General features: G+C 35.3%; 5 protein-coding genes across 13 annotated transcripts in view; 2 read left to right on the top strand and 3 right to left on the bottom strand.

Annotated features, from left to right (window-relative positions):
* Sk2 (Sphingosine kinase 2) overlaps positions 1-10,496 on the top strand; it is a 17,924-nt gene extending 7,428 nt beyond the window's left edge. Inside the window, exons 1-9 of one of the 3 annotated variants that reach the window (XM_069136705.1) lie at positions 3,739-3,777; positions 4,191-4,239; positions 5,387-5,738; positions 5,911-6,010; positions 6,126-6,400; positions 6,492-6,748; positions 7,536-7,631; positions 7,805-7,944; positions 8,203-10,496. In XM_069136705.1, coding sequence (XP_068992806.1) covers positions 3,754-3,777; positions 4,191-4,239; positions 5,387-5,738; positions 5,911-6,010; positions 6,126-6,400; positions 6,492-6,748; positions 7,536-7,631; positions 7,805-7,944; positions 8,203-8,391 — 1,482 coding nt within the window. In that variant the 5' untranslated portion in view covers positions 3,739-3,753 and the 3' untranslated portion in view covers positions 8,392-10,496. Of the gene's footprint in view, positions 1-3,738; positions 3,778-4,082; positions 4,134-4,190; positions 4,240-5,386; positions 5,739-5,910; positions 6,011-6,125; positions 6,401-6,491; positions 6,749-7,535; positions 7,632-7,804; positions 7,945-8,202 lie in introns of those variants that run through there. The other 2 variants (XM_069136703.1, XM_046628527.2) reach the window with 2 other exon arrangements.
* LOC124220098 (ankyrin repeat domain-containing protein 54) lies at positions 9,329-16,437 on the bottom strand. Of its 3 annotated transcripts, none has more exons than XM_046628545.2 (4): positions 16,077-16,437; positions 14,917-15,010; positions 14,173-14,422; positions 9,329-13,624 (listed from the first exon to the last, which is right to left on the bottom strand). In XM_046628545.2, the coding sequence occupies exons 1-4, from the start codon at positions 16,362-16,364 to the stop codon at positions 13,165-13,167; spliced, it is 1,092 nt and encodes a 363-aa protein (XP_046484501.1). In that variant the 5' UTR covers positions 16,365-16,437; the 3' UTR covers positions 9,329-13,164. The 3 variants fall into 3 exon arrangements, with proteins under 3 accessions (XP_046484501.1, XP_046484502.1, XP_068992810.1); XM_046628546.2 differs by having other exon boundaries at positions 9,329-13,597; XM_069136709.1 differs by having other exon boundaries at positions 14,173-14,395.
* Prpk (TP53 regulating kinase) lies at positions 16,424-22,168 on the top strand. 5 transcript variants are annotated; one of them, XM_046628556.1, is made up of 4 exons: positions 16,424-16,554; positions 20,442-20,653; positions 21,002-21,295; positions 21,390-22,168. In XM_046628556.1, exons 2-4 carry the CDS (start codon positions 20,461-20,463, stop codon positions 21,626-21,628), a joined length of 726 nt encoding a protein of 241 aa, XP_046484512.1. In that variant the 5' UTR covers positions 16,424-16,554; positions 20,442-20,460; the 3' UTR covers positions 21,629-22,168. The 5 variants fall into 5 exon arrangements, with proteins under 5 accessions (XP_046484512.1, XP_046484508.1, XP_046484511.1 ...); XM_046628552.2 differs by lacking the exon at positions 16,424-16,554 and adding an exon at positions 18,447-18,595; XM_046628555.2 differs by lacking the exon at positions 16,424-16,554 and adding an exon at positions 18,959-19,049.
* LOC124220101 (uncharacterized) lies at positions 16,880-19,832 on the bottom strand. Its single transcript, XM_046628551.2, has 2 exons — positions 19,504-19,832; positions 16,880-18,250 (listed from the first exon to the last, which is right to left on the bottom strand). The coding sequence occupies exons 1-2, from the start codon at positions 19,763-19,765 to the stop codon at positions 17,601-17,603; spliced, it is 912 nt and encodes a 303-aa protein (XP_046484507.1). The 5' UTR covers positions 19,766-19,832; the 3' UTR covers positions 16,880-17,600.
* LOC124220106 (GEL complex subunit OPTI) lies at positions 21,285-23,676 on the bottom strand. The gene is made up of 5 exons (XM_046628566.2): positions 23,415-23,676; positions 22,756-22,859; positions 22,381-22,510; positions 22,079-22,167; positions 21,285-21,543 (listed from the first exon to the last, which is right to left on the bottom strand). Exons 1-4 carry the CDS (start codon positions 23,511-23,513, stop codon positions 22,126-22,128), a joined length of 375 nt encoding a protein of 124 aa, XP_046484522.1. The 5' UTR covers positions 23,514-23,676; the 3' UTR covers positions 21,285-21,543; positions 22,079-22,125.

Genomic DNA, 23,676 nt, shown 5'->3' with positions numbered 1-23,676 from the left:
GGGAAGAAAAAAAGAATATATATACATTTTTTGGAATAGAATGATTTTCATATTTTTATGCATACAAATTTCGTTGAAAAATTGAAATTGGGACACAAGTTTCTTTGAATCTTTCGTTGTTTTTTTTTTTTTTTTCCTCCGCACCGTACAAAATTTTTACACACACACACACACGCAATAAATCGTAATGTTGCGAACGTTTTTACCTTGACATCAGGGCCGTACGTGTACAGCATATAAATCCTTGTAAGTACTCTATGGTTATTCTCAGTCGTTTATTCACAACTATAGAAGTGAAAGGGGTTCACGAACCCGCGTTGTGAAATTTTTCACACGTACTCGTTGTGTGGTTATAGAAAATTTATCCCCGAATGCAACTTTACACACATATACTGTAAAAAATCATAAATAAAACGCTATACGATTACGAACATGTTTGTTACATAAACAACAAACTGACCGATCGTGCATCATGCACTCTGTCATTCTTCAAATTGAATCAAAGCTAATTTACCGTAGTCATGCAACCGTGTTAAGTTTCCTTTGTATTTTATTTTTATTTCATTTGCCTTTATCCTTGCGGGGAAAAGTGCGAAATTTATTCCGAAAGGTATGAAAATCCCTGTCCCGAACACGGACGTTTCTAATGAAATGAATGAAACCGTCGAGGTTGTCGTGACGAAAAATTTATCGGCGAAAGAATTTTTCAAGTTTTTCTATTTATCATTGTAAATATTTTCGTTTGTTTATATTTCAAACCGTTGCGTTCCGAACATTCATGAATATTCTAAAACAAATGCGGATGACGTTAGATTCCTGCAGACCAAAGAGTTATTCGGATTTTCCCATCTGCGAAACTTTGTTTCAAGTACCGAGCTGAGTTAATGCGCGTTTGAACAATGGTCTGCGCATTTTTCCGTGCTGCAGCTGCTGCAATGTTTATTATACAATAGTCTCAGGTTTCTACGTCATGCATTCAGGTGCACTAATCTAATGCCGTGAGGTGCAGTGCTGCACAATTGCCTACAATTACACGTCGTCGGTGCAGCTTTTGCAAAGTTACGATGCGAAAGAGTTTCAGAGATAGAAAAAAAAAAAAAAAACAAATGATAAGTTACGTAAAAACAAAATATTGTATATTATTTTTCTTTGCGACAAGTTTGAATATTTCAAATTGAGAAATATTGTAAAGATCAACTTTATACACGCCATTTGAGTTGGCGGATCAAAATTTGAAATCCGATCGAATCCGGTTAAAAAACTTTGTTCAGGGATTTTCAGGGTCGTTGATTAAATTCGCTATACTTAATTTTCAAAATATGATATCAGATTCGTAATCAGCGATCCCAAAAATCATGGAACTCTATCTTGATATAAAAGTTGACCGATCAGTACAATAATGTGTGACTCAAAGGTTACGATCATTGATTGACAATTTGTTGTTGTTTGTTTTGTTTTTTAAACCTTGAGTTGTTTCGAAATCTGGTACTTATTACTTACTTTGCTGTTGGGGTTTAATTAGGCCTTGAATTTAACCAATTCGATACGAAACTGCTATCGACAATTTCATAATGAATAAGCATACGTTAAGTCGGGTTTATTTATTATGTATACAAGATCCATGATGCTGAGTTCGTTTCGAATTAAAATGAACGAATGAAATGATCTCTTTTCGGTACGAATCGGGGAAAAATCATTTACGTAAGTACTTTCGTTTTTATTTTTCATGTCTAATTACAGAATTATTCAAGTTGTTGAATAGAAAGCTGTAGAGATTTTTCTCTCATAAAAGTTAGGTTCCTTTAAATTTTTAATCGATAGAAAAGTTATTTGGAAAATTAGATGATTGATCTCGGTGATGTAATCGTCAGATCCCGTAATGTTTTATAATATATCGGAATAACATACCGACAGTTAACGACTCGATATTGTACGTCGAAAATGTTTATAAGAACCTCTTCCTGTTAACGATGACGTGAAGAAGAAACACGCCTATGCTAATTTGTCTTTATGATTCGACAGAGAAAAAGTGTCAGAATTGTAAAACCATCCGGTGAAAGTCCAACGATCAGGTTTATAATTTGTTGTTATTTTTTTCTCTCCCACAGTGTTTTTCGTCGGACTTCTTAATTCTCTTTCTAGAAAAATTTACGTTCATATTATTGAACATGAAAATTATTAATCATTCATATATTTTTTGTTGCTTTTTTTTTCTTACGTCTCTCGTTTACCAATCTATATAATTAAATTTCTTTACAATTGCGTGATTCTATATGTAAAATATCTGCCTCTTCAAAAGTTTGTTACTATTTTAAAACGATTTCTTATAATCCGGATACTGCAAAGTATGAAAATTGGCAGCATAAGCGATTCTTCAATTCCTTGACGTCACCTTGATCACCCTGAGTATTGTTTCATGGATACACCACGACCCAACAACACGTCTTCAATGATTAATTGACTAATCAGGAGTGATGTATGCACGTGCCCGTCATAGGAATGATTGATCACGTAATTCTTTCGCAATTAAATATACGTACTATTTCATTGTCATTTTCACGATTTAATTACCTTACACAGCCGCATTTTCGATGGAAAGATTTCCTCGTACGTATACACACTTTGCTCACTCATGTATGGATGCAATGTAATGAGGTAGACAGGTAAACACTCAATTATACACGGTTTATTTGGAACTAATCGCTCTTACGTATACATAATGTATACGGTATATTTTCTTTCGCAAACAGTCGATGTTGTCGAGCGACGCGCATAATTTTTATTTTCGTTATCGTTGTTTGTTGTTGATTTTCAAGGTGAAATTATATAAACTACGATATAAATATACGTGGATATTTTACCGTTCTACAAAGAATCTGTTTGAAATAATAATTATCGATGCAACAAACTTCTCGTCGATATACGCCAATTTTTCATCTTTTTTTTCTCTCTCTCTCTTTTACTTCACCCTCGATTTAAATTGGATTTTTTATTCGTTCCTCAGAGCTAATGTATCTTGAGGCCTAGAATTCAGCGGTACAAAAATGAAAAAAACGAAATGACGATGATAATGGTAAGAAACTCCGATCGTGTTTTCCATTTTCTCACGTTCCTTTCGCAGCATTAATCATCTGTAGGCATAATCAGTCGAATGAAAACAAAACGATTATTTCACTAAACGTGCAAAGTGTTGCATACGTTTGCATATATTACGAGGCTTGCACGTACTGCTGGAATAATAACGTACGTCAGACTGAAATAATAAATGCTTACGCTTATCTTGCCTTGCGAGTCGCCTCTTCTAACAATAATATCAAAGATAGAAACGTAAACTGATACGCAACATCTTCTTGCGCGTAAAGTTGATCCGTGTGTCGTAGTTAGATAATATGCCCACTTATCACGGATTCTGAGACGGACATTTTTTTTTTGCTAAGTTGGTTACGTTGGCAACGCAGATTCAGCCCGTGGCGGCCGATCGTATTTTCGGTATTTTTTACACTCCGCGCACGCGCAGTCGCGAATAAATTTGACATTACGCAACTCTAACCTCAATCTCGTGCCGCGGGAAAAAACGTGCAACATTCTCTTTTTATATAAAGAATCGTGTTCAATAAGGAATTTGCCTCCTTGTTAAACAATACACTGTTCCTATTTGATATTGATCAAAATTTTTTCGCATAATGTAAGATATGTATGTATATGTATACATATAATTACAAAGTTTGATTATAGGTACACATAGGGCATTCCATGCCAACTCAAACTAACGCGAAGGTTACCATTTTTGATTTTGCTGGAACTTGACCCTGTTTTTGAATTCTGTGAAAAAAGCTGCGTTGATTTTTTTCGAATTTTCTTGCCCAACCGTTCAGGAGGTCGTGAATTTTCGAAAATTTTTTGAATTTTATCGGCACGTACTTATAAATTTTTGAAAAAACCCTGAATTTGAATGTTATTTTCTAAAATTTGTGCGTTTTTGAATATACTTTTTAAAAATACTGTGCAAAAAGATGTCAAAAGGTTTTTTTTACTCAAGTGGTTTCAACTTCAAGATTAAAATTTTAAAACATGATCAAATTCATTGGAAATACATCATGGTCCATCGGTCGAAAATAAAATTAATTTCAAACGTGAGTTTTCTTTTTAATTGGGATTTCGATTTATCGTTACCGGTCGCTATGTTTCAGGACGCCACCGCCAGCTGGCGCCTCATTCGATCTCCGTCAGATCGGCAAAGTAATTCAAATTCATTTTGTGATTCAAAAACATACCATTTTTTGTTTCCCTTTTTTTCCGCCCACACAATTCTACAGTTTTGAGTTCCCACCGAAAATTCTTGTAATATCTAATCTTACGGTTTTTCAAATACAGCCGTTTTCGTTTCTTACGAATAACGACATAATTCGTTATCGTGCCGATATTTCAGAAGATAAAATGTTATCGCATTTGACATTTATCGACTCAAATCTGACTTTTCCAGGTTGACTGATTTGATGTGTTTGTCGTTATTGTTATTAGTATTGTTGTTATTATTATACCGCTGCATTTGCCGCACAAAAATTTGTTTTTAAAATTCACGATCTACCTTGTTACTTACAAGAAAATTACTCGATGATTCATATGTACTTAATCATTATCTTAAACATATATTATTTATGCGATTGATGTAACATTGTTATATTCTTTGAACAATCACTCATTCGCTGTATAACAATTTTTAAAAAAATACCGATTTTCAAGTGTCCGCGTCGAGTAAATCGAACCGCAGACAACGACCTTGAGATTAATTATTCACCGCTTATTCTCTTCATGCTAATCTTGTAATTTATGAACAATGCACACGTGCGGCCGTGATGTGGAATTCGATACTGCATATTTCTAAACAATAAAGGTCTGCTGGAGGATACTACGAATTGCCAATTATTTTTTCCTCAAAGATTCTTGTAGAAAATTCATCGCTGTACAGAATGAACCAAATAACTATTGAGCAATACACGTTATGCGAAATATTTTCAAATTGTTAAATTTTTTGGGAAACTACGAAATTTGAGCAAAAAATAATTACCGCACCATAGAAATAATTTTGATTGTTGAGAATGCTGTAGTTTATTTTTTATCCAAAATCCGAAGAAAAACCTCTCAGACTTTTTTTTAATTATTCTTATATTGTGAAAATTGTATTAACCGTTCACAATCAGCCATTAATATCCAGTACTTGTCAATTAATTCGGCTGATTAAGAAAAATATTTCCACTTTGGTTGGAGATAGTGATTTAAAGATTTGATAAGATTTCTGTCGTCTAATCTTACAAAATGACGTAATTGAAATAGTATATACTTTTCGCTCTAACGTGGTTTCAATTTTTTTCTTCTCATTCTTAAGCGTGTCCGGGAGAAGATCGAAAGCTGTTGGTGCTACTGAATCCGAAATCGGGACCAGGCAGGGCGAGAGAAACGTTCCAACGGAGAGTTCATCCGATTTTATCGGAGGCCGAGAAATCGTACGAGATCCATATCACGAAGTACCCAAATTACGCCAGGGACTTTGTCAGGTCGAAGGATATTTACCAATGGAGCGGCTTGCTGATGGTCGGTGGCGATGGTATCATATTCGAAGTCGTCAATGGACTATTCGAAAGGCCGGACTGGGAGAAAGCCATGAATCAATTACCTCTCGGCATCATCCCTTGCGGATCCGGAAACGGCCTCGCCAAGTCCATCGCACATGCCGCGCAGTTAGTGATCGATTTATTTCGTTATACTGCACTTGAAAGATTCTTCTTCTACCAATTTCTTTTCTATGATGGTTTTTCTGCTATATGTTATGTACGTTAAGCGAAAACAAAAAAATAACGACAATACTATAAATAATCTCACAACAGTTTCTGTTTCCCTATTATTTTTCAGAGAACCGTTTGACCTGAATCCAATGCTTATCAGTACTCTATCAGTCGTTAAGTGTAGAAAAACACCTATGGACTTAGTGCGAGTGGAGACAAGGAATCAGGTGATTATTATATTCTATAATTAGTGTATCGATATAACGAATATGATAAAAAAAAAAAAAAAAACAAATCAACAGCAGTAACAAAAACTGATTCATTAACGTCTTATCATTTTAGATACTGTTCTCGTTCCTCTCCGTCGGCTGGGGTTTGTTATCCGATATTGACATCGAGAGCGAAAAACTCCGTGCTATCGGTGGTCAAAGGTTTACCATTTGGAGCCTGGCACGACTAATCGGGCTCAGAACGTACAAAGGCAAAGTGTCTTTCCTGCCGTACGACAAGCCAATTCCAAAAGAGAACGGCACCACCGGCAACGGATTTCAGAAAGATCGGCAACCCGACATCGGCAAAATTTCTCATTCAAAAAGCTACGGGGATCAACTAGACCGGTAATTATGATTAGAATATTTGCGTGTACTCGACATGTCGCTTTGCATTATTCGGATTTTGAATCAAGTCGATGATTGACGTCGAATTTAGGTACTCGACTATCTGCGAATCCAGGAGTTACCACGACGCGATTGACGGCGATCAGATCCCAGATGCTCAGGAGAGGATAAACGGCCTGGACGCCAATGTCGACGAAGTTATAACTGAGAGCCTATCTCTAGAAACTGGGAATCACAGAAGGAGGCTCGACAGCTTCTACTCGGTTACTTCAAAAAAGTCTACATACTACAGTACTGGGGGTCTCTCCAGTTATCAGAGTTTCTCTGAATCGCAGAGCGCCGAATTAGGTATTAAATCGCGTTTTACAAAATTACCGAGTATTATTGTCATTTCGATGGTGATAAGATTATCCTTATAAAAATTCATCTGGATAAAATTTAACATACTTTCTCATACAGTTATCTCTATAAAGGATAACATCGTTCTCATTTTCATTTGTAGGTGATCAAAGACAAAACTATAAAAACGGGAGGTTCCTAATACGCTGCGAAAAAAAAACCGTTGATTCACCGAAATATTTCTTTGTGGGTGACAAAAAAAAAATAAAATACGTTGTTGCTGCGAATAATTTTTTGCTATCGAGGTGCTGGGAAATTTTATGCGAAAGCAACTATAGATAGTGTAGGTGTTTTTTTAAAACAACAAAAAATGTTACGAGATCAAGCAAAATTTAGTTTGAACAATACGATATTATAATTTTTTTTTTATTATTATTCTCACGTAAAAAAATATTTTTGCGAGGAGTTTCTACCAGACATTTTGATTGGGTTATTTATTTTCGCAAAATTATATCAGATTCTCGATTCGAAGTGGTGTGATTTGTATATTAATAGGGTGTTTTATTTTTTTAACTTAAAAAAAGGGTGGATACGAACAGAAAATTTATCTTGATGAAGATAAACTGAACTCACATCATCTCGGAAAGATAAGAGATAAATTGTATTTATCGAAGATGATAGACTTAGTTCAAATCACCTAGATAATGTTAAAAATCCAACGTTTTTATGACGTCCCTTGCACTCTGTTTACAAAATCAAATAACAAAATGTGTCCTGCATTTTTCCGTTTTTTCAGGCAGTGGTGAAAGTGAGAATCGAATTATGTACGGCCCAGCATCGACGTTGCCAGCATTGACCGCAGCGCTTCCTTCAACGTGGACTCAAGTCGAAGGTTTGCATCGACATGCGATACCGTGTTGACTAATTATTATTGATTTAAATTGATGTTAATTCAGAGTTCAATAAACGTGGGATGCGTCAGTGAAGATTAAACTCAGCTTTTGCAATGAGAACAAACACGGTTGTAGAACCACTAATGTTTGATAGTACCTTCTTTTCTCTTAGGGGATTTCATAATGGTCCACGCCTCCTATCAGACGCATCTCGGACAGGATTTCCTCTTCGCGCCTCGTGCTAAATTGGCTGACGGTGTAATTTGGCTGCTTGTTATTAGAGCGGGTATCACCAGGGCACATCTTCTGCAGGTATTATACTATTCCTCTTCCTTATTCGTGCATATTGCTAATTACCTTTTATTCTGTTTGTTCATTTTTTAGCGATAGATCCGATTAAAGGCATGAAATAGTCATCGTAGTACATAATCATAGAAATCGTTAATTTCTTGAGAGATTTCTAAAATTGAACCGTAATCGGATCACTAAAGAAATTTGCAAAATCTCAATCTGTTTCTTTTTGCTTTTCCACGCTTTTGTCTTTTCACTAATAATCTCGTATTATTACAGTTTCTATTAGGTCTAAGCAACGGTTCCCACCTCAACTGCCCTGGGGTTGAAATGATTCCTGTAAAAGCATTCCGAATAGAACCAGCCGAAGGTATGATCGGTTACTTGACGGTCGATGGGGAGGCCGTAGATTATGGACCGCTTCAAGCCGAAGTATTTCCATCCTTAGCGAACGTTATGAGCACATGATTACAAAAATTGTTTAATCAAATTGGCTCAGGTTTTAGGAAAATTTATCTCGCGAGGGTTTTTGATACCTCGAAAGCTCATTACCACTATTTATTATATTATCATTGTTTTGAGTTTTTCAAGGGGCCATATTTACCACTTGCGCTATTCCTGTTATGACTTGTTTAAATATTACAAGTAATTATATCGTACGGGTGAAAGTATTTTACTCGGCGAATCCAGCCACGTTCGCGTATTATAATTTCTGTAAGTAAATTTTTTTCGTTATGATATAGATAATCTAATTTGATTATTTGATACCTTTTTTTTTTTTAAATTAAATATATGGCAATCTGTCGTTTCTGCTTTTTCCGAAGCTATAATACGTATTGCGTGGTATAGTTCAACTTCCAAGATACTAATTATTGTGTATATATTTAGTGAATCGCGAAATTTTAAATAATACTTTAGACAACGATATATTATTGATTCTAGTATAATACGAAATCGCGTCCACGTGTGTTCGTGAAATTTTCTAGTAGACTTGATTAGATATTATGCATAGATTAATACCGTAGTACTTATTGTAATAAACTTGGTTTAAAAAATTTGCGATGTTCTACCTACACGGGTCAATAAAAACGTATAATCAACAGAGAACAATAAACTGCATTTACAATAAATGTTGAGGTACTCGGGGAAAAAAAAATTTTCTTATGACGTTTCAATCGAGTGTCGTATGTCTTCAAAATGTAAAAATAACAGAGATACAAAAGCATAACATGATTAATGATAATAATGATGATAATAATAATAGTTGCAGTTTGCACAAAATTATAAAATTTTGTATTATATCATTACACCACCAAATACATATTAGAATTTTCGGGCATTGCCTGTGCGTTGTTGTTGCCATTGTTGTTGTTATGGTTTATAACGAGAATTTTTTTAGTACAAAATTACAGAAAAAATAATCATTCAAGGGCTACAAAAAATCATATAAAATTTATAACGCCGTCTTTAAAATGTATATGAGTATTGTTCGAGACGCGTGATGAAGCAGCTAAATATAAAAATTTTAAGCTCAATAACAAATATAAGGATCAGGAGTATACTTACGCATGTGTCAAAACAATTGAGCACACGAAATCATTACCGTTAAATTGTGATAAGAGCGTGCAATTATATTCGTGATTGAATAGGTCCAGAGAGCGTGTTTCGCGATTGTAATTATGTATCGGAATCACTGTTATTATTGTTGTTGTTGTCGATGATATTTATTTCCATTCCCCTTGAATTCCAACTCGTAAACGAAGCTATGATGTGTACATATTGAACTATACTGTATAAATGAAATATCAACAGCCAGTTAAGGGGACCTACTTACTTCAATTCCATCATTTCATCAATTAACGGCTGCAGACGAATTATTTAAGCTACGGTTGGAGTTGAATACTTGTTTTTTTAAATCTTATTTCTTGTTTGTTTTTAATCAATTTTTTATGTAAATAGATTATATATACATGTTGCGACATCGCAAAGTGATTAGTATGATATTCGGATACATAAATTTCGTGCCAATTAAAACGTCAAAAGGCAATTAATCGAATGTTACTTTGGCAGGAAAAGCAAAATAGTAAATTCAATCAATCCTCTTCCACGGATTAAATACCGAGTTGAATGAGTATTGAAATAATAGTCAACTTCTTATATGTGCGAAAATTTTGCGGGTATAGTCTAGCCGTAGTGATTTTTTTTTTTTTTGCTTCACTCTCTGCTGTAACGGGAACTAAGCGTGATATGAAATTTTAGCTTTACCAAAAATTAAGAGACAAACTATGAGTCTATATATAATTAAGGATTGTAAGTTAAATTTAAATTTGGTGCTTGGATTGTCTCTTGTATCTTTTTTCTCTTTAATCAATTTCGCAATGCACTGGAAAACCACGTTCGTCAATTTATACATTTATTATTGTTGCTATTTTTTATTGTATTTTTTGTTAAACGACTAGTACGAGAATGGTCAATGATAATTGTAAAACAATGCCATCCAGGCACTTCATTTTAATGTTACGGCAATTATTACTAAAATATTAGTTGTATTAATAAAAATTATGAATTTATTATATTATTGTACAGTTTACTAGTGTTTTTCGAAACACTGCAACTTCTTATATTTCTCCTTTTCCTTGAGTAACTGCGCGGACATTATGTCATTGACGACAGCATAAAACAATTTTCACTTTAGTATCGTCGAGCGGTGAAAATTATTCAAGCTGTCGCGCTTTTATCATTCATCTAAATTCATTATTCAAGGTTTTTCAGAACAACCTAACATTTTTTGTTAAGTTTTCAGAAGATTACACAGAGAACAAAATTACAATTTTCCAATAAAACGTTCGTATCACTTTATTGAGAAGTAAGACGTTTATCTGTATTTTCAGTTCAATTAATTATGAGAATAATTTTATAAGAATTGCAGCGTAAAAATTTTGTTTTCTTTATCGATAAAAGTATCATCAGGCTCGTTGAAGTTTACACAAGATACTACACATATTTATATATAATTATATTCAGTTATTTCTTAATAACGGTAGTTATCGTATAATTATATGCGTGTAATATCTAAGTACAGTATAGAATATAGTATTATATGTACAAATGATGCATTGATCATACTACATCAGTTATGTACATCTTTTGAAAGAAGAATATTGATTAAAATAAAAACAAACAATCAAATAATTATATACAACTCAATGATCTTAATAAAAAAAAATGAAGTTGACTGCTGTAACAGTAATACATAACAATAATGAGCAAAATCATCAATTATCGTATACGTATACAGATAGGCTGATATTAAAAACGAGAAAAAAAAAAAATAAAAATGAAAATTGCAACTCCTTCGGATAATGACTTAATTAAAGATACTTAACTTACATATAAGATTACATGTTCGAAAAATAAACTGCGTACCTACTACAAAGACACGGACGTGCGAGTGAAAAACGGCACATATAATCGGCAACTGCGGTTTTTTAACTTTTCATAGATGCGTGTTATGTAAGTTGGAGCAAAAACTTTTCACCTTGGCTCATTAAATTAGCCAAAGATGCTTGCTCTATTGTAAGATAACTTTTATAAAATCGAAAAAATTTTTATCAAACTTGTCAACTTGACACCACCCGTAATTCATATTAATTTTATAAATTAAACATTGTAGGTATTGAATATGGGGAGAATTTGGGAATTTTTAGTAGGTAGTAGGGCTAGGATATGAATTGCTTAAATCACACACATTGATAATTTATAGCGAAATGTACGATTTCAACACTTTATCACGCATCTACAAGTTCATACAATTACGCAAATGATACTACTTTAAGTTTTCGAGTTAAACTGTTCTCTAAAACCAATATGATCGCGAGTTAATCGCGTACGATACTCTACCTAGATTCATAACGATTTATCTACTTCTTTTTTTTTCATTCATTGTTTAATTTTATAATTGTTATTCAGTTTGTACAACGATTTACACGAAGTCAGTCGATTCTCACGTCTACGCGACGATAAATCCTAAAATCTTATCCATTCCATCGTGAGCGAATAATCTGCGTTGAGAATACCTGTGATTTTTTCAGATATTTCATATTTTATATTATATTATTATATATTATATTATATTATATTCTCCAAAATTCGTATGAAATATGAACGATAAACCGATAAAAAAAAAAATATCTTTACAATCCTCAGTTCCCAAGATGCAACTGATTGCAGGCTAATTACGGTTCACTTAACTGTTGTTCTTTGAAAAATTCAAGTATTGCTCTAAAGCTCTCAACAATAGCTTGCCTATAAGCTATCAAAGTTAAATGAGATTGACATTTGCACAAATTTTCACAGTCTGCTCTTCTCATCACTAAGGAAAATTCATATCATTAAATCCGATTAGCAAAAAACGATACTAATTCTTTTCTCTTTAATTCTAAAAACTATAATTATATTCAAACCATCCTTTCAAGAAATTTCATGCATTATTATATGTAAATTCAAGTTTTCACCATGTAAATCAAAAGAAAAACAAAGCGAAAACGAAAATGAATTTCAATATGATCAATTCTTAGACAATGCGATTATAAATACATCGCTAAAGCCTACACATGTCTATAAATTCAATAATATCGAATTGACCATCTTGTCGAGTTTAAACCTCATATAAAAATTATTAAAAATTTGCAACTAGCATGTATCGGTTGCAAAGTATATTATATCGTAGGCGCACAATTTAGTCCGAGTTTTAGTCGTGCGACGTGGATTAATTACAGACTCGGTCAGCCATTTTTCAATATTTTTCTTTGTTTAAATTTTGTCTGTAATAAATGGTAGCTAGAGTTTATTAGAAAAAAAACCTGTAATAAACAGCTGGGCGGAGTATACCAGACACATAGTTACAAGTGTAAAAAAAAAATTCAAAAACGACTCTTTTCATATCCACCCTGTATTTTCCAAAACTCTATACGTATTTGACGATTTGCACATACGGTAAATTAGAACAAATATTAGATTAACGTTAAAAGTTTCAACAATTTCTAGTTACTATTCAATCCAAATTATTTAATATCGACGGAATTGTTTCGTTTCTTTTTTGCTTTACATACGTTTTGTCATCTTTTTTCTTTTCCTCAGACTCTAAACTCAGTACACCGTTAATATACGTATAGAATACTAAAATAGATATACATCGAAATCCAAAATTTTCAATTTCAACTTGTCTCATTTACCCTTTTTCTAACTTGCAAGACTGAGAGAATCTATGTTAGCCAATAAGTCCCTGACGTCGCCTTGAATTTCATCCGAAGTATTGGACAGTGATAGTCGGGAACAGAATGTGCTGAGAGCCTCGACCTGTTCTCTGGCATCTTTTTGCCTCTGCAAATAGGCGAGCAGCATGCCGACCACGTTGTGCACTTCTTCTTTGATCTTATTCATGTCCGAACCTTTGAAGCTTTGCAATAATCTCAACTTTGTCTGCGCTAATTGAAGGGGGTTGTGCCCGTGCTGGTCAGATGAGAGAACGTCCGTTCCTGCTTTCAGCAAGAGTGTTACTACTGCTATTTTACTCGTCACCGCAGCCAAGTGAAGAGGCGTGTTTCCGAGACAATCACGCTGATTCGGATCCGCACCGTGTTCCAATAATAGACGCACGACGTCCGTGTAACCCCTTAAAATTGCGCGAAAAAAAATATCGCTAATAACAAACTTGATCAAATTAACGTATCGCAAAGTCGAATGTTGCTGTGAAAAGTGTCTAGTGAAATTCCGCTGTCTTTGAGAATTCGTCAAGGGCTTTGCCAAATTTTTTTTTTTTTTTTTTCATAGAAAACTAGATTCGTCTCTCTGTTTTGCGCATGAAGGTAAATTAAATTATCCGGCTATATAATTTTTGACCATTTGTAAAAATAAGATGAATTTACTGAAATTAACATGGATGTTTATGATATTCGTAAGCAGGGCAGGTGATTCTTCTCACTATTTATATTTCAAACTATTTATACAGCTGGAATAAAAGTCTAAAACACTGGTGAATTGAATACAGTCTGATTATGATGAATATTCTACTTCCTTACTTAAAATTATAAGAATCTGTTTGGGTTTGTCAATTTTTTTCTCAAATGCATTCTAAAATTCACCATCAGTTGACTAATCTTTCGAAGAATCAGAGATTTTTTTTTTTTTTTTTTATATGTTGTTATTCCAGAAGTGAACTAATTGAAAAGCTTGAATTATAGCACTAACCTGGATGATGCTAAGTGGAGAGGGGATCTTCCCTGTTCATCGTGATTATTGGGATAGACACCACTTGTTAACAGTCGTCTCATCAGTTCAATGTTGTTTGTTGCAGCTGCCAGCCTCATCTTCCTTTCGTCGAGAGGCCCTTGAAACTCCTGCCACGTTTTCATCCTGAACTTCGATTTGCGCTGCATGGCATGCAGTTTCATTTTCCTATGGTATGTTGATCCTGCCCGTTGCGGAGACCAAAGCATATCTAAGTCAATCGATAAATAGAGGCATCGATTTATTGGTCAATATTTCTTTGAACTTATCGATATCAGGCATGGCCTTGATAGGCCAATTTATATAATTTAGAGAAGTTATCTAAAGCTCTCGCTCTTTGGGGTGTGGAAAACACAGCTAGATCTGAAAATGAGATTTCCATGGTATTCCTGAGTCTTTTAACCCAATGATTCACAGTTTTCAGAGGGCTAGATTTATTAATCATAATTATAGATACAGCCTCTCATCGCATTGGCTCTAAGGAATGCTCAATATTTAAAAAAATGCAGTTTTAAATTCAACAGTTTGTATAAATAAATTTACAATTCTGCCAATGATTTGTTGGCATATTCACTTCGGCACAGTGATGTAAAGTTGGTTTTATGGTGTAATGAGAAAAGTGCAGTAGAATCAATGATAAATTGAGCTTTCGATAAAACTTGATTCGTCCAAGCTTCAGGGACCTTAAGAAAAATAGCAACTCACTTGTTTTCAAAATCTCCATCGTTGTACTGAGCAGTTGACCATTCGCTCCATAAAGAGGCTCTATGTACATCGGTGGTATGCGAAACTCCAAAACCTGAAATCATCACGATGAAAAAAATTAGTTTCACTATCTTTTATACAAAAAAACCATCCACATATTCGCAATTGGAGTGAATGTTTTCCTTGGTTATAATTGGATATGCTACATCTTGTTTAATTGTGAAGTCATTGGGATGAATGTAATTGAGTTTACTATTCATTACATTATGAGTTTGTAATAGATGTTACATTTTTTTACTGTTAATAGCCTTTCACTATCCAACTAGAAATTGAAATTCTGTTTTGCGCCTAAGAAAAGATAAAAATGTAAAAGAACAACTTAAACCTGTATGAAATATAAGCATCTCTGTTTTATAATCGTTGAATCTAAGTATAATCTATCTAAGTACACCAAAAGACTGATCAATAAATTTGTAAAGCAAATGACAAAGTTTTTCATTGTATTAATTATAAGTTGTAGTATAGACATGTATAAAATCCTCTAGCATTGAATACAAGAAAAGATTAACAAAGAGAAAGAGAAAAGAAAGGAATGAACGACTATGAATTACATATGAAAGCAAGCATCATTTGATTGTCAAATTTATTGAAATATTATTGTTGTATAATCTCGAACCTAAGAACATATTTAGGTATCCAAAAAAGAGGAGTAATGGCCTTCGAGTAAAAGCTAGTAAAACATCCTAAGTTTCTCAACTTTCTCTAACAAGAGGGGGGGGGGGAGGAGAGGTGGGACATGCTGAAAGCTGACGAAAGAAGGGCGTTATAAAATGAGACAAGAATAAATTTGACATATTGTTTGGATATAATTACGCTATCCAAATTCAAAGTCAAATTTATGATAATGTATGTATTAACACAATTGCGTCCTAAGGTAAATATAAATATGTACCATTGGTAGGCATACAGAGAAGTGTTTGCATGCACATAGTAAATAATTAAACTTGAACTATAGTTATACGAGTCGTGCATTACCCTAGAGATTTGAAAACCTATTGAGTACTAGAAAAGAACGGTTTGTAATTTGTTGAATATGACCGAATAGTAAAGCGCAGTATATTGATGATGCCTTTAGTGGGCTATTAATAACATTGATATACCTTTGTAGGCTCGGCATTGGCGTGCAATACCAAAGGTCCTGAGGTGCTCGGTTTCGAAGTACCTTGACCATCAGCATTGGTGTTTAAACCAGGGCAAATCGAAGCGATGGGTAAACCCAGAGGTCGGGACGGTCCAACTTCAACATTGGAAAACTGACTGCCCGCGTTGTTGTTACCAGCATTTGATCCCTGGGGAGAGTTGAAATTCGCGGAGACGTTGCTTTCGTGGGTGACCGAGCTGTCGTTCGAATCGTTACCAGTCTCAACCCCGGAGTCGACCGACGTCATTTTACATCTGTGCGTGATTTTTGTTACACAATAGCAAGGTGTTCGACGGTTTTTTTTTTTTTTTTGCGTCGCGATATGCTTTTCCAGTATTCTCCTCGTTTTACTTTCCGTTCAAAAACTCAGCTGATTCTGAACCCAGCTGCAACACGGCGATCTCACCATTATTGTTCTCCTGACAAGTGTGTCGTCGGTATGTATGTAAGCCAAGTTACGTATATAGTTGTCGTTTTAACTGACTGGGCATGCACGAGAGGCGAATGAGAGAATAATAACAACAGCTGTGAAGCGCGTTGCGGCTCACCTCGATTATATTCACAGTCTGACCAACTCACCTTCTACAGGCTTCTCACATACTCTCGACCAAGTAACCAGAAATTTCTACACCCGGCAGCACCCGGCAGCGATTCATCTCTGCACCCGGTACCGCCAATAGGGAATTTTATAGAAACGAGAATAAACTATCGGGCGTACACGCACCGTTGGCGAACCAAACTGCATCAACAGAAAAATATTTGGGGATACTTCATGCATCGAGTTCGCGCAATTGCTAGGTTATTTTTTCTGGAATAGCTGTATAGGACATATTTATCGCAATGCATAAGCCTGGTAACAGATTTTGGATGTTCTTATTCGCCATGCATGTAGAAGGTTCCATCAGTGAAAATAGTTGCCTACACACAGGCGGCTAAAGGTCGCCCATGTGTGATTTATACGTTTGCATCAAAACTGCAAAAAAACATTTTATTCACGGCTAGAGTCGCATGACTTTTGAATTACTGTTTATTTCTATGCTTGAGCTCTTTAAATTGTTGCACGTTATATATTTCCACCATAGAGTAACTACTGTTTCAGAAATTCCAGAGATTTTTCCGGAAAGTTTCCGAAAACCGAACTCTTATTGTACCTTCAGTATTACAGTATTTTCAACAATTTATATTATAATGCCCGTCCAATTTAGAAAGAACGATTTATGTATCTTTCTATGTTTCGAATTAAAGAATAAAATATTACAGGTAACATTGGAATTCGAATGATGACACTCGTTTATAACATCTTGTTAAAGATGTATGAGAGATCAGGTTTTTAATACTTTGAATAATTATATTACAATAATAAAATAGAGTTGCATTAAAACTCGTTGAAATGCATGACTTAGAGCTAATACTATAATTTAAATACAAAGTGAAAAATTTACATTAATGAAAAAAGTTTTTGTTCCTTAAATTATAACAATATTCACGAACTTTTGGTCACTTCCGCTCCATCAGCATTGCTTTTTTTATAAACCTCTTTATACACCAATTCCTGCATTTGGATTCGCAGCCACATTCTTTTTTCCGCGGGTAGAGTTCGAATGTGGGGAAGTAGGCTCATTAAAAAATAGTAATTATCATCGCATCGACTTGCTTCTAACGGATCAACGGTCAAACTGATATTCGAATCTGACCCACCCATCAGGACTTGTTCAGGAGAAATATTTTGGAGCATCATTTCGTTGTCAGCGAAATTTTCCGAGACACTTTGAAATTCAAGATTTTCAAAATTCTCTTCTGGCTCTTGCTTGACCTCGACTTGGTTTACAGAATCCACTTTACCAGAGTCGTTTCCGTCTATTGACATGACGTGCTCGGAGAGTGCCTCCTGGGTATCCTCTTGCAATAAATTTTCATTCTCACTCGTATCGGTTTCCTCGACGTTTTCGCGCCTATTTCTTTCCCAAATCGGCGGTCGTGGTAACATTTGTTCCTTCAGAAATTGAAGATTCTTGTAATGTATCCACACCGGACGATTTCTATGGTATTTACTCTTTCGGTACACTTGTTCTTTCTTCAATTCTGCTCGGAAAGTGTCTCTCAGTCCCTTCCATTTCGCCTTAAGGACTGGTTCTGCAAACACACAATTACTCTCATTATTTGACAAAGAGTCCAGCAGTGACTGATCCTAGTTACTTTTATTCACGTAGCCCAGGATAAGTTGCAGTTATCAGCCAGCTCTCCACTTACACTTACACACACTTTTCTAGTTGCGCGCAGCTTCGCTAAATATTTTCCCGCCCAACTAATGCGAAAGTTCACGACGCTTCTATTCAGTTGCGCTAGATGGCAGCACTAGCGTGCGACCAGGTGTTTTGTATCTAGTTGTTCTGTGGCCGAATGCATCTAATCGCGCAATGACGAGAGGTTAAGAAAGCTTGTATTTTGAAAACTGTGATGAACCTTACTTTCTATTTGGTTTGTATTTTGTACCATTTAATTAAGCTTACCAGTGAACTTTAAATAACTTAGAATATGTATAACGTTACTTCCACAGCTCAAGCAGCCTAGACCTGTCTAATGTCATTCGGTTTCCGATAGTTTTTCCCACTCGAAAGTTTGAAATCGAGTTGTAAACCTACAGCATTGTGATTTTATTTACAACAGAAAATACTGTTTTCTAACGGACCTCCAAGCCTATACACGTCGCTGTAGCTGCACTCGCTATAGCGAACACTAGCGCGATCGATTATCTCCGCCCCTCCCCTTTGCGTCTGCCTTGAGTCTCTGTCGCAACCACTCGCTAGGTATCATTTTCTCCTTTTCGTTGACGGTGAGCGTTTGAGACCACGGAGAAGCTAGAGCGTAAAGTCAGGGTTCTCAACTTGAATTTATCCGATAATTTGTGCGGATGTTTATCCCAAAGTGAATTGTACGTAAAAGTACGCTTTATTATAATGAGCTGAGCAAGAAACGTGTGTTGAACAAGATTTCGCCGATTGTTCAAACACCGATTGGCTTAAAATGGGGTGGCATCGGGATATTACAGTTTCACCGTTCACACAATCTCGTGCTAGTCGCTTGAATTGTTGAAGGGAGGGGATTTTATACGCACGTAACGATCGCGTGAGGACGTTTTTAGGGCGAAAAGGAGGATGAAATGAAATCGATGGGTGAGGAACCTCGGCGAGAGGAGTGTTTGGAAAGAGTTTGCGAGTACCGTATGTAAAACAGCGCAAACCTGGCTGCGTGTGTACAGCTGTGACTCCCGTTGGCATGGTTGTTTGACTTTTGGTGCGAGATAAGAGAAAGGGGTTTGCATTTGGCGGGCTGGAGTTTTTGGCATTCATTTGAGGATGATATTAGGTAGGCGGATAGATACATACGTGGAAGCTTAAAAATCGTGGCAATTTCCATCCAAACGCGGTTAGTTACTTCGCGGTTATGGTAGGAAATGTGTCTTTGGTTCCAGAGGGCCGGTCTCTTGTAAACTTCAGCTATCAAGCGATTCGCGTCCATTTTCACTTCGTCCCTCATTTTTTCTGCCGTATTCTTCCGTTCTTCTATTCGGCCTATTTTTTCCGATAAAAATCGCTCCGTTTTTTCTCTCCCCGAACTCGGAAGCATTCGACAGTTCTTGATATTCATGCAAAACCGGTCCGAGCGATGCACGAGCGAATACTAGCGCAGATAGCGGCGGGATAGCGATTAGCGCGCAGGACGCCAAGTAACGATCGATTCGCCCATACAACGCTAGCGCTAGCAGGGAAGCTGTTATAGCTACAACAGCCAGACCAGGGCCGCACATTTGAGTTCCTTTTCACTCGGCCATTCGGGCGACCAATATTTACATCGCAACGGAAGGTTCAACCGTAATCCAATCTTAAAAAATATAGGTAAAATCTGGAAGAATCGATAGTTTGTACCTCGCAAATGGGGTTCTCAAAATATTTGTAGAGATTGTTACTTTGTTTTTCTCGAGGCTTGCTTGAGCGTTTTGCGCCCGACTGTTACGTATCGGGTGTTCCCGATTTAGGTATCCGATTTTCACCGGACATAGTTATAGAGACGCTCATCATTCGCTGCAAGGTGACTTACGACTAGATCGCGGAAGAGAAAGTAGTTTGTTTACTTTTTTATTAAGTTTTGATCATCGATTCTCTTACTTTTGACCACGTTTTAGTGAAAAAATTTAAAGGCAAAGTTGCGAGGTGGACGCACGTCCCAAGAATGCAGGACCGAAATGAGAATTGATCATTCTTTTGTTGCCATTTTACAGGAGGTACGGAATAAGTTTGAAAACATATAGTTTTTTATTTCACAGACACTCGGGTCAAGATACGATGGAAATTAAAGGGTTTGAAATTGTCAAACAGGGCGCTGAAGCCCGACTATTTAAAGGAACGTATCTTGGGCGACCAGCCCTAATTAAAGAAAGATTTGTTAAAAAATACAGACACCCTGATCTAGACACGCTCCTGACTAAAGATAGAACCAAGGGCGAAGCACGCGCGATTGTTCGTGCCAAGGCCGCCGGTATGATGATAACTTGAATGAAAAATATTTCTTCTAATAAACAGAAAAAAAATATCCATGAACTTGAATTTTTTTTCTACTACAATGACAGCAAAAATTCAAATCTCCGTATTACTGAGAAACTTGTACTAGTGAACAATAATGCACGAATTTGGAACCCGTGTTGTTCGGATTTCATTCTTGCTATTTACGAATGTCCATTTTATTATATTACTAAGTCAATTTATTAAACTTTTCACAAAATTCTATGGACATTTTTTAAAATTCTCAACTTAGAACAGTTAGTTTCCAATGTTGTTTCTGATACCATGTCTCGTAATTATGCTAATTGTTTCATTTTCATTACAGGTGTAAAAACACCAGCATTATTCTTAGTTGATTTTGATCGACGTCGTATATATATGGAGTATATCAATGATGCAATCACGTTAAAAGATTACATAGACTCTAATATCTCTGACAAAGAAAATGTGGGCTGTTTGATAAGTTTCATTGCAGAGCAGGTCGGATCTGCCGTTGCCAGATTACATTCAAGAAACATAATTCACGGGGACCTGACAACCTCAAATATGCTTCTGAAAAATTATCCCGTGTCGCAAAGAGAACGTACGGGTGAAAAAGATGAGAAAAATAATTTCGAAGGTGATTTATTTTATTGCTCCTTAAATTGAATTCCTATCACCAGGAATTTCAAAGTTTAATTCGTCATCTTCTAATTTTAAACATCATTTCTTAGGAGAGATTATCCTGATAGATTTCGGACTAGCTCATGTCGAATCTACAGCAGAAGACAAAGCCGTGGATCTGTATGTGCTGGAGAGAGCCTTGCTTAGCGCGCATTCGGAGGTGCCAAGTTTGTTTCCCGAAATGTTGCAGTTTTACCAAAAATTCTGCACATCAAAGGACAAACGCGATGTTATTGCAAAATACAAGGAAGTTCAGGCACGCGGTCGAAAGCGTCTTATGATTGGATGATCGAGATTTGACAGATAGGAAGACTTTCATGCTCTCATTTATGAAATGTCATTCGAAATGATTTTCTTTAAAGTTTTCTAAGAAGAATAAAATCTGTCATCTACATGAATATGGATGTTTTCTAGACAATTCCAAAACCAACAGCAAAAACTCCACAGCCTTTGTTCAAACTTACAATTAGATCTGGAAATGACTGCTTCAGTAAATGAAGACATTTAAAGTGTGCGAAATGTGTTTATAAATGGAATTTACATTGCGACGTGGCGTTATAATACAAGATCACGTTCGATACATCCGGTATGTTGTGAATATTCAAATATCGTGAATTATAGTTCTTACGCTGCTCTCGATGCAGTATATAATAAATAGGAATTAATTAATCTGGTTCAAATTCATCGTATTACATTATACAGAGCTTATCAATTATGCTAGATATACTAGATGTCTCACTGTTGTTTGGCAGGTTATTGAGCAGCTATTTCTCTCCTAAATTGGTATCAGTCGAAGTGAAGACCGGAATATATTATTATCCAAGTTACCTGCACAGATCAAGAAAGAAAAAAGAAAACAAAAAACAATAATTAAGCTCGATTATTAAGATTTTAATTCAGCCTGATTTCGAATACAAAAGAAGTGCTAGAAATATGCAAATTTACTTTTATATCTGATTTTGTCCGTTAGTATGCGTTCTTCAAGTGATTTTTGAGTAATGAATGTATATAGTTGAAAATTATATACATTCACAAGCTTACCAAAAAACCGGCAAACGATGTTACAAATCCTTCTTTGGTCAATTCCCAAGGGCCGCCGTATTCTTCTTCATCGACTTGTTGAAAATTACTAAAGTAGACATACATTACACCAGCATTAACTAAAAAGAATCTGAAAAAAACAAATTCCTCTTTAAACGACTTCAAGAATTCACTTGGGTCCACATAATTACCTTACTAATGCTAATTCAAATAATATCGTACAGTTTTATATAATTCATTATAATGAATGACATTGAAATACAATGACGCAGCATGTTGACGTACATAAATCAATTTCTGAAAAACAATTAACAACAGGCAAAGTCTGAAACATAAAATGAGCAATATTTCATTCATATAAAGTATAAAACTTACAATAATAAGCCTATAAATCCTTTTAGCGGAATTAATCCCCATCCAATGCCAACAATAATTCCTATTGCTTGTCTTGACCAATATATTACATCAAGGAATTCTTCCTGTGGTGAGAAAAGAAAATATTTCTTACAAGCGCAAAAGATGTTGATAAATTCATATCGCCGATATTTGCTAATTCATTAAATTTTTTAAACATGCAAAAATTCTGAAAAATATTTATTTATAAACAGTTTCTGTTTTTTTGTAAAGAACTTTGTTCTCGAATCGATGCAACCTGTGAAGTTACTTTAAGCAGCTAGGTATAGCTATCAGCTGTTGAAGAAACGCGCTGTACAAATTGTGCCAAATTTATCGATGAATTGAAAAATTCTAAATCACTTGTGAGTTCACTGTTAGAAGAAAAAAGATTCAGTTGTAATAAAAGGTGCAACATAATTAATCCTTATATAAATCTTATATTTTTTAAAGTAATTTGGACATAATTTCTTGGCAGTGATCTTTTGATCAGAGAAGTGTTTTGCAGGATAATAGTCGACGAGTAATACGAGTGATTAGGTAATTTTACTTATATCAAAGTGTAATGAATAGCACTTTACATGCTCGTGTAAATCCTAAAACAGTAATGAAATAAATGTAGGTAAGATTGATGGTCAGACCTTGTCAGGCCACTCCGAATTGGCAGTAATCGCCCGCGTCCAAACGCTTAGTTCTGTCTTTGCCGTGTTACCATTTTTGTCCGACTTTGTTCGTGACATATTTATTACCACGTATTGTTAATCTATTTTTTTTTTTTATTAATAATCTAATGCGAGTTTGTAAATCCAGGCACTCGTGCACTCATAACCTAATTAACATTCCCCCCCCTCAAGTGAAACATAGTGACCGCACATTGAACGTGTATATCACGACGTGGTCATG

This window comes from Neodiprion pinetum, chromosome 5 (genome assembly GCF_021155775.2).
Source record: "Neodiprion pinetum isolate iyNeoPine1 chromosome 5, iyNeoPine1.2, whole genome shotgun sequence".
Classification (NCBI taxonomy): Eukaryota; Metazoa; Arthropoda; class Insecta; order Hymenoptera; family Diprionidae; genus Neodiprion; species Neodiprion pinetum.
Note: the sequence above shows the minus strand (reverse complement) of the source record. Positions and strands in the feature narration are given on the sequence as shown.